The sequence below is a fragment of the Gekko japonicus genome, unplaced genomic scaffold, assembly GCF_001447785.1.
Source record: "Gekko japonicus isolate JY-2015 unplaced genomic scaffold, Gekko_japonicus_V1.1 scaffold603, whole genome shotgun sequence".
Lineage (NCBI taxonomy): Eukaryota > Metazoa > Chordata > Lepidosauria > Squamata > Gekkonidae > Gekko > Gekko japonicus.
Window position 1 is genome coordinate 267,698 of NW_015169192.1, and position 10,688 is coordinate 278,385.

The following is a 10,688-nucleotide window of genomic DNA, read 5'->3' on the forward strand; positions in this document are numbered from 1 at the left end:
CCCTCAAATCAGAGCATCCCCGTGTGACACCTCCGGCATGATGACATCACTTCCAGGTGATGTCATCACGTTGGGGACGTCCCGGCATGCCCCACCAGAGCGATGAGGGGACCTGGCAACCGTAGTTCCGCTAAGGGTTTTTGAGGTGGACCAGTGAAAAAAGTGGGGGTGTAGTTCCGCTAAGGGTCTTTGAGGTGGACCAGTGAAAAAAGTGGGGGCTAAACGGGGGTCCTTGCCAGTGCTCCCTCTAAGCTGTGGAGTCTTGTGAGCAAAAATTCTACTTTGTGAGCTACCGGCATTAAAGCTGTGAGCGAGCGATTTGGCTACGGCATAAATTAGTTTGCTCTGGAGCCATCCTTCCTGAGCTAAGGCAAAAATGGGTGAGCCGGAGCCAAAAAAACTGTGAGTTGGCTCACACTAACTCGGCCTAGAGGGAACACTGGTCCTTTGCCCTGTCACCCACTGACCTGGCAGGGATTCCACTGCCTCCTTCTTCTCTTGCACCAAGCTCTCCGCATTGATCTGAATGATCTTCCTGAGGGTTGCCAGCCACTCTTCCATTTCCTGCTCACCATCGGCAGCCAGATAGTGGCTGTACTTATCCAACATCTTGAGCTCAAAAGCATTGCGGCGCATCTTGGGGCACTGTCGGAAGTAACACAAAGGCAACACTTTGTTTAGATGAGGCACCTCTCTCTCTCTTGCCAGCATGACATTCAGCATGGCAATAAACCTGCATTTGGACAGTGTGCAGCAAGGGGCGGGGGCCCTCACATGACAGAATGATTCTCCACACATGAAAAATTCCATGCACACAGTCAACTAGCATTCTAGGAAGAAGGCAAAGCAGAAGAAGAATTGTTTTTTATACCCCACTTTTCTCTACCCTAAGGAATCTCCTCAAAGCAGCTTACAATCTCCTTCCCTTCCTCTCCCCACAACAGGCACCTTGTGAGGTGGGTGGGGCTGAGAGAGCTTTGAGAGAACTGTGAGCGGCCCAAGGTCACCCAGCAGGCTTCATGTGGAGGAGGAGTGGGGAATCAAACCCGGTTCTCCAGATTAGAGGCAGCCGCTCTTAACCTGTGACCTCTCCATTGACTGTATGCAATAGTAGAGTCCAGACAGTTTTACCACTTGTGGCCAAAGAAGATAGAACACTGGGAGATCTGTACATGAAACTCCAGAGTCTTGTGGTTTTTTTAAAAAACACGGATAAGTGGCTGTCACCAATGATGGGGGGGGGCAGGAAGCAGGCAGCAAAACAGAGATCAGGGCAATATAGAACAGGCATGCATTACTTTGCCCTTTGGTAAGACTAAGGAAAACAAAAGAGGACAGCATGTATTACATGAACAAAACCTTTCAAGACCTTACCTGTACAACGTCAATGCATGAATCCAGGAAGATACATCCTTTGGATTCTTTGGAAGACTTTTCATCCTTATAGGAATTAAGGATGTAGGAACCATCAGGGAGCTGGGTCAAGTAAAAGTACCTTCTCTTGAACACCTGGCCAAACAAAGAGAGACCAGCCATTATATCACTGTGTCAGTGGCTCATGGTAGGATCTGTGAGCCACTCTGCCCTGACCAGTTGTGGGATTTTCTTCTGTTTGAGTGATTCATACAGATGTTTCTACTGGGCTCTTCAGTTTCATCTTTCCACATGAGAAATTCAGGAACAAACAATATGCATATATGCTGCATTACTTATGGGGTTTTCCCAACTTGGAAGGACCTTCTTTTGTAGAGAACAACCAGATTCCAGATGCAGTCAGAGTCCTGTTTATTTTTGCTGCAAGAGGCTAACAACAAAGCTGCCCCTCTGGAATTATTTCCAATGAAAAGTGTTCTGTTTCTTGTATCTGTGAAAGAGCTTAGCATGATTTTCATTTTGCAAGTTCAAATTGTGAAAATTTTTGTACACCTAGAAATGCATGAAATTAGCATATTGGAAGATGGCCCCTAACAGGACAGATTAGAAACTTTGCTTCACTATAGTAACAATGACTACGGTGGCTCCGAAAATACACAAACAAAGAAGATTTGCTTTTATAGAAGAAAAAATGAATCACCTTGGAAAAGCAGTAAATGAAAATACACAAAGAGGATTCCCTTTTATAGAAGAAAAATGAATCACCTTGGAAAAGCAGTAAAACCAACAATTTCCATTATTTAAAAAGCACCTCATAAGAACCAGGCACCTGCCCTTTTATGAGGATGATGGGATGGGTGTGAGGGGGGAACAGAATCTGTCTTCTGAGAGCACAGAGTAAGCCATGCTGTACTGTGCAGAACCAGGGCAAGTGAGAAGGATTAAAACTGAAGGAAGGGAACATGCCAAACTGTGTAATGGGAAAGTAACGACCCAATTGGCCTTTTCTTTGCTGACGTGGCTGCAGGAGAGACCAGACTGATTTATAGTTAACTAGCAACCCCAGCAGTGCTGCAGTGAAGAATGTGTTACAGCTATGGAGGGTGACTGTCCCACATGCTGCGTCAAAAGGCGACTCTTGGGCCGCCTGCTTCGCAGAAGGGTTTGAGAGCCAGTTCACGTATTACTGTCTTCCTGAGAGGAAGTGTGGAACCGAGCCTCCCACAGCTGGAATTGACATTCAAGTTCAGTAATAACGCAGGGCTACCTTTTGCTATTTATTTAGATTTAAATGAACGCCACTCCAGGGACACATTTCCCAGAAAAGTATGAGTGATGAAGCCATAAGGTAGGTCTTAGGTCAACAGGATATTGTCCCACTGTGGTCCTTAATGGCACCACCAGATTAAAGTGACCGAGCTCCCAGTCTGATTTTCACTGCAAGGTGTATTGAGGTTTCAACCTTGAGATGCAGGATTAGTGTACAGGGGTTTTGACTATTGCTAGGGAGGGATCTGATTAATCACTGGCTTTTAGGTTTTCAAGTGGAGATGGGCCTTTTTTTTTTTTTTTGCTTTTCTGCCCTAGCAGTCTTTGGTGCATCCTGCAATGCAACAAGCATAATCTAAATCTAATTAAGCCTCCAACACCTCCCAGTCTCCATTTCAAGGCAGCTACAAACTACAGACTTTCTATCAAGCCCCAAACCACCATTTTCTGCCCATCCATGTTTGTTTGTACTGACCATCCAGCCTGAAGAGTTCTTAGGGATACAGAAGGGGAAAATTGTAAGGAAAAAGTATAAATTCATCTAAAGTTATCAAATATCGTGAATAGCTGCATACAACAAGTAGAATCAGCTGTATTCCATGTTTGTTTGTACTGACCATCCAGCCTGAAGAGTTCTTAGGGATACAGAAGAGAAAATTGTAAGGAAAAAGTATAAATTCATCAAAAGTTATCAAATATCGTGAATAGCTACATACAACAAGTAGAATCAGCTGTATTCTTAGGGACACACATCTAAGGTCACTGTATAATTCTGAATCCATTTGGGGATACACAAATAAGAATCTGTGACCAGCACCAACTTCCCGATTTCTCTCACCTTCATGGTCACGGTGATTGTGCTGTTGACATTGGCTTTGTACAACCAGCCTTGTTTTATCACCCCGCCCTTCTGTGAGCACAACGATGAGGAATCCTGGAAGGTTAAATATGGAGTTATTGCAGAGAGAGATAAGGATGAGCCAGACAATGAAATCCAGTGATGCTCCTCTACTCCTGTTCTGTTCCAGAAGAACATGGGACCAGAATCCACTTTGCACGGAAGCCTCATCCATGAATGTTCTCCCGAATGTACCGGTATGACCAAATAGGATTTTTTCCTTCCTCTCAAAAAAAGCAGCAGAGGACTCTGGGATAGCATCACATGATGTCCAAAAACATATCTCCCTCAGAATTTTTTAAAAATGGGCTATGAGTCTCTGCACAGACTGTAAACACAAATAAGGCATTTCTTTGCTCCAGAATAGTGACTTTGAGGATAACTGGGGTGATTGGCTCTTGAGAATCCAAGCCTAAGAAAGAGCAATAAGAGAGGAGTCCCCCTTCAGCTCTCTACCTGTTTTCTTAGTGCTCTCTTGGGTCCTGCCTCACCTATGAGCTGAAAAAACTTTGAAAATGACAGGTAATTTTTTTTTTTACTGTTGTTAGGAAACCTTCATCAGCAGTATACTCTTTGTGGGAATTATAGTAATTCTTTTAATCTTTCCCTTATGACTAAAAGACTCTCCACTCCAGTTCAGCAGCATCCAGGAGGACTTCCTGCTTGGCAACACTGGTATCAGAATTTTGGGAGGCCTCAAGGTATCACACCTTTAACTTGGAAGGCACGCAAACAGAGAAATTCACTCATGTCACCTCCTTTGGTGCTCCATGCCAGTAGTTCTTAACCTTTGAGCCCCCTACTGCCTGCCAAGTATGCAAAATCAGCATGAAATGCCTCCCAAGCAACAAGTAAAAATTTAGGAAATAAAAACAGCAGCTTTATTTATACAGCTGTGTTTGTGATATATGCACATGGTACACAGATTTCAGGCACATATTCAAAGAGTCTCTTGTGCCGGATGGCTCTCAGCCACTGCCTTAACGTTAGGTTGGATTCCTGTCTTCTGTGGGACCTTTTTAAAGTGCCCGGGGGCAGAAATCTAAGATGTGGGACTTTATCCAGAGTGCAGACTGCACAGTATATAATAGCTCTCTTCTGCTGGCTGTCAGAACTTGTCACTGAAAGTAGGGAGATGGGACTGCCTTAAATCCATTTGCCCACAAACGTTTGAATGACCCCTCCCCTAAGACTTGCAGACAGCATGTTTGGGGTTGGGGGGTTCAACACCCGTTAAGAAAGACTGCTCAGTGTAAAGTAAAAAGGGTAGCAGTGTTGAGGGGGTCTTTAGAGTCCTTGGGCCCCACCAAACTCTTGATCTCGACACCATCTGGAGCCAGCTCTGCTTCTAGGAATTAATGTTTAAAAACCTAAAATTGCAGATCCCTCTAGGGATGTGTTTCACTGGTAATGTTTTCCCAATATATGTTTCTGCTGGCATCACCTTGACCTAGGTCTGCAGTTCTGTCAAGGGAGCCACGAACCATACAAATTAGGGTTTGGTCACACTTCCAGAAACGCCGTGTGAGAAATCAAAAGCAAATTCAGGTCTGAGGAAGACCGCCTCAGAAGATGCCGCTCTGCTTTGAGAATTTCCAACACGGTTAATGGTTTGTCGTTCAACAACTGAAGGGGATGGGGTTGGCATCATTAGCTTTTGCTCTAGCAGAAAAACCTTTTGCATGGGCACGTTTGAGATCAGTAAACAAAAAGTGTTATAGGAGTGAAAAATCAGATTAGATGACACAAGCCAGCCTGGAAAACAGAGTCAAATAACAGCCGTGCTGGGGTGCTATGATGAGAATTCCAGGTGAATAATTTGGCATGAAAGAGTCTCCACAGGGAGCCCAGTCTAGAGCAGCGCTTGAGAAGGGGTGTGTGTCTCACTCTTCCCCTGGTCAGAAATGCCCCATTCCCAGCTGTTGCAAGCCCCAATAGGAGGAAAAAGAGAGACATGATATGAGCACAGGTCTCTCCCCCCCCCCCATTGGGGTTTAAAGCACCCAAGTGGGACATTTCCTATTGGAAAAATAGCATGAGACCAAAGCCCCCATTCCCCATTGTTGTTGCTCCCATAAGTATCAGCCTCCTTCACAGCTGCTGCTTTTAAAAACCAAATTACATTTGGTGTTCCAACCACAGTGTCCCTTGTTAGTCACAAATACAGAAAAGAATTTCCAAAGATATTCATCCACAATAATTATTAGGAAGGTTAAAGAATTGCAATGCTGTTTTCAGATGTGGCAAGCACAAACTGCTTCTTTCTCTCTGTCTTGCTTTCTGCATTTCTGCAAATAACTAGATGTTAATTCAGGCAAATTCTTGTTCTTAAATTTACATCTGCTGAGACAGTGTTACTGTAGGAAAACACTTGCAAGAGAGAATCAGTGGGTGGGAGAGTGAATAGCTTGGCCTCTCCCGTACCTGCTTAGATGATATTTCACTTCAGGAATTTAAGGGGGACGCACCACAATAATAAGTAGTGTTTCTATACACCCCCTTCCAGTTTATATCTGGGATTACTTCTGGTTTGAGGGCCTGGCTGGGAAAAAATAATTTAAAACATCGGGGGGGGGGGATTTTATGGGGAGAATCATTGGGTAGGGGAAGAGTCCCTTCTCTGCTCCGAGCATCAGCATTCTGAGGAAGACTTAGGGTTGGGAACCTTGTGTTTCCCTTACAACATTTTATTTCTGCCCTGTATGTTTCCTATAGACCAATCCTGGGTGTCCAGAGAAATCTGAATGTAGAGAACTTATCTGGCCCAGTTTAATATGTCGAACAGTGAAGTGGCTAGCCCCTTTGTGGATGATAAAAGCTGCACAACCAGGCCCTCCACAGAGACAGCAAAAGGCTCTACGTACTCAGAGGACTCCACAGGTATACAGAAAAATTTGACCCTCTGAACGAATCAAAAGGGGGTGAAACCCTCAACAAACAGCCTGAGGACTCAATATTCTCACAAAAGTGATCCAATGTGGAGAACAAGAGAAAAAAATAAGGAAATCAGCTTCCTCAGGCCCCTGAAAGCCTGGAAAACTCTGGAGAGGAAGTTTTTTGGAAAGAGAGCTGGGAGTTCCAAATGTCCCCTCCCCCGATTCCTTGCAGCGGCCCCAGTTTGTCTCTATTTGTTTTAATTTGGATTTGATAGTCTCCTCTTATTTTCTTAACATGCAGAACAGCTTGCCACACTGTTAGCAATGCCCCAATTAGATGCCCTACCTAACTAAAAAATGTTCCATTGCATTTATTAACTTGCAGGATTGTACAGTGCTGGAGACTTTATTTTCTGGAAAGAGAGATGGTACATTATACAAGACATAAATAGAATTTGAATGCCTGTAGCCCAAACTGCTGACTGGAGCAATGGAAACAGACTGAAAACTTATGAAGGAGTCATGCACAGAAAAGCTGGGTGTGGTGCCCTCATTACTCAATAGCAATTGCCACTTTACGGCCAAACTACACACAACACTAAAGTGGCATGATTTGAACTCTAAATGCATTATTTGTCCTGCATGGGGAATGGAGGCAATCTAAATTGGGGTCACAGTGCTGTGGAAGGATTTATTTTTTAAAAAAAACCCTGTTTCCCCCTATATCATTTCTCCAAACAGCAATACTTATGCCCACCCTGCTCTAAGTCCCATAGGGGAAAAATAGATGGGCATCTGGTCAACCCTTCCAGCTTCAAATAGCCTTGGGGAGGGACTTCTATTAGGAAATGGCACTGGGGGAGCTACCTCTGCCATTGCACACGTCGTGGCCTTGATCCTTGCCTCTGTAGCTACTTTCCAAAGTCATATAATACATTCCTATCAGGAATTCCAGCACCATGTGTAACTTTACCCTTAGAAACACAGTGGCTGGTGTTGCACTGGAATGGTTAACACAGTGAGCTGAGGACCACAAAATGCTGTTCAAATCTTGCCTCTGCCATGAGCCTACTGTGGGGCCTTAGGTAAGCCACTAGTACTCTCTGAATCTCAAGGGGCGAGACCATGGCTTGATGGTACAGCATCCCCTTTGCCTGCAGAAGGTCCCAGGTTCAATCATTGGCATCTCCATTTAGAAAGATCAGTTAGAAGGGGATGGGAAACATCTCTCTCCAAGGCCCTGGAAACTGACAGCCTTTCACAGCAGACAATTGTGACCTTGAAAGACCAGTGACTTGACACAAATTAAGGCCACTTCCTATGTTCAATCCTCATCCCCAAATTTGCAAAATGAGAAAAATAATCCTGGCCTACTTTCGAGGGTGAATTACTCTTTGTGAATTGCTTGGAAAACCTACATGTGCAACATATATGCTAAGCATTATTATTTTCTTACAAAAGAGGATAGTGGCACCTTCTATTAAGAGTATCTTCTGTTTGTATAAAATTAGGCAACCTGTAGAGTTAAACAGCCCACTCGCTTGGCTAACAGATACAGACTGATTGCTCCCAAGACGGAGAGTTCTTTTTGCCCATGCAGCAAAGCAATCTAGTTTGCTCTTCTTACCTCATCTTTTTCAAAGTCTTCATCAATTTCAAACACGTGGTTTGGAATCTTGTCTGGTCTGAAGGATTTGCTGAGAACATAACACATTTATTTATGTAACTTTCCCCCCAAAAAAATACCACAAAGACATTCACAACATCCTGCATCAACATGATTAAATAACTGAAGGATAAATAGCCAACGCATCCAGCTTTACACTTTGTGTGAAGTACTCAATCATCGCAAGTATACTGAACTTATGGAACTCTCTGCCACACGATGCAATGATGGCCAACAACTTAGATGGCTGTTAAAAAAGCAACAGGCAAATTTGTGACTAATTCATGGCTCGTAGCCATGATTTTATTTATTTATTTAATTCGATTTCTATCCCGCCTTGCCTGACAAGCAGGCTCAAGGTGGCGTACAATAATAATTTACAATAAAACAGATAAATTCTAACAATAAAATATAAAGTGCAGATTAAATACAAACGATAAAGTGCAGATGGCGAGCAGAGGGCGCAAAACTTTAGTCAGCATCTTTTGCAGCACTGTAGTTGTGTCCTGTCTAGGCACAAGACTTGCTGGGCTAGCAGTTCGGGCAAGAAGCTTTGGTTTCACTTGCTTGTCTTTGTGATCCTTCCTCATGGGCACCATGTTTGGGAATTGTTTACTTTTTTATAAAAGTGATCACAGTCTCTGATACTCTTGAATCAGCCTAGTAAGTTCTTAAATGCTCTTTATTCCAGTCCATCTTGCTTCGTTAGCCCACCCCCCTATACACAGTGGCTCAAAGTTCACTTAGTTTTTCTTAGCGGGGGAGAGTCCCCCCCCCCGCTTTCAAAGGGGAGGTTTCCGGCTAATTCTTCGGTGTTCCTCGCTTGAACATTAACTCACAGTTCAACGATAGATCTGCTTTTGTTTTCTAGTCGCTTCCAGTGCTGGGACCAATGAAGCCCTCGCAAAGGTTGGGAGTGGGATCCCCACCCCCGAACCGCTCCGACTCAGGCACAAGACTTCCGTCTTCATTGGATTCAATTTCAATCGGCTCAGCCTAAGCCAGCCCGTCACGTCCTGAAGCGCCCGCTCCAGGTCACCTGGGGTAGAGTCGAACTGACCGCCCAGCAACAGATATAGCTGGGTGTCATCGGCGTATTGGTGGCACCCAAGCCTGTGCCTCCGGGCTATCTGGGCAAGGGGGCGCATGTAGATGTTAAATAACATCAGGGATAACACCGCCCCTTGAGGGACCCCGCAGACTAGCGGGTACCTCTGGGACGTCTGCTCCCCTACTGCCACCCTCTGTTCCCGACCTTGGAGAAAGGAGATGATCCATTGTAAGGCAAGCCCCTGAATTCCAGTGTCGGCAACTGGTGGTCAACCGTGTCGAATGCCGCTGACAGGGTAGGGTGATGGCTAAATGGAACTTCCATGTTCAGAGGCAGTAACCCTTTAAATATCAGTATTGGGGGAACAGCAACAGGATGACGCTTTGGTTCCCATGCCCTACTTGTAGGTTCCCCAGGAATGTTTGATTAGATACTGTATGTGATTTCCACAAGGGAACAAGTTTGTACAGTTTCCCCACGGCTAATGAGGCTGCCAATACAGCACGATGGCAACAGGGCTTCCATGTGGCTGGTCTCCATGCTATTTCCCTGCCCCAGTCCCCCGGCACTAGCCATCACCCTGCCCTGGAACACTGGGGTGTTTTCAATTTCAATTTTAAAAAAAAATCAGCAATTGAATTTTGTCATATCAATATAACATTATAGAAATACATCTAACATGTTCTCTGAATTCCCAGCTTAAAAAAATTAAGTCTCTATCTCCTTCCATTGTGGAGATATAAAGGGAAAGGCACATCTTCACAACAGAAGGAACTAGAAACCTATTTTCTTTTTAAAATGAAAGCCAAGAATACAGAGAACCTGTGACACATATTGCTATAACAATATATATATATATTCAATCAGCAGTTGAATATTGTTGTATTGATATAATGTTATAACAATATGTGTAACAGGTTCTCTGTATTCTTGGCTTTCATTTTAAAAAGAAAATAGGTTTCTAGTTCCTTCTGTTGTGAAGATGTGCCTTTCCCTTTATATCTCCACAATGGAAGGAGATAGAGACTTAATTTTGTGTATATATAATTTATTATTCACATTTATACCCCACCCTCCCCCATAGGGCTCAGGGCGGCTTACAGGGCAAGATAAACTTGCAGCAGTAAAACCACAATACAAAATAACAATATATCTACATTATAAAACATTTTATACAATTTAAAAACCCATCCTATCTCACATAAAGTGCTCGGTGGTTACTAAAACTCCAAAAACCCAAGATGGCGGGACAGTTCCAACAATTCTTGGCAGACAGTCTATAGCGTCACGATGTTCCAAATATCTTCTCAGGGCTCTTCTCAGGGCCTCTTCAAATCCCGCCCAAGATGGTAACATAATAGGGGGGGCCAGCGGCCCCTACTCGAAAGCCTGATGGAAGAGCTCCGTCTTGCAGGCCCTGCGGAACTGCATCAAATCCCGCAGGGCCCGGATCTCCCCCGGGAGCTCATTCCACCAGGTAGGGGCCGCTACCGAAAAGGCCCTGGCCCTTGTGGCGGCCAATCTTGCATCCCTGGGGCCCGGGATGGTTAACAG

General features: G+C 44.4%; 1 protein-coding gene across 1 annotated transcript in view; it reads right to left on the minus strand.

Moving 5' to 3' along the window:
• DOCK11 (dedicator of cytokinesis 11) overlaps positions 1-10,688 on the minus strand; it is a 112,429-nt gene that overhangs the window by 85,624 nt on the left and 16,117 nt on the right. The window contains exons 5-8 of the mRNA XM_015416254.1: positions 8,045-8,114; positions 3,482-3,577; positions 1,375-1,509; positions 468-645 (exon numbers count right to left, since the gene is read on the minus strand). Of these exons, the coding sequence (XP_015271740.1) occupies positions 468-645; positions 1,375-1,509; positions 3,482-3,577; positions 8,045-8,114 (479 nt within the window). The remainder of the gene's footprint in view (positions 1-467; positions 646-1,374; positions 1,510-3,481; positions 3,578-8,044; positions 8,115-10,688) is intronic.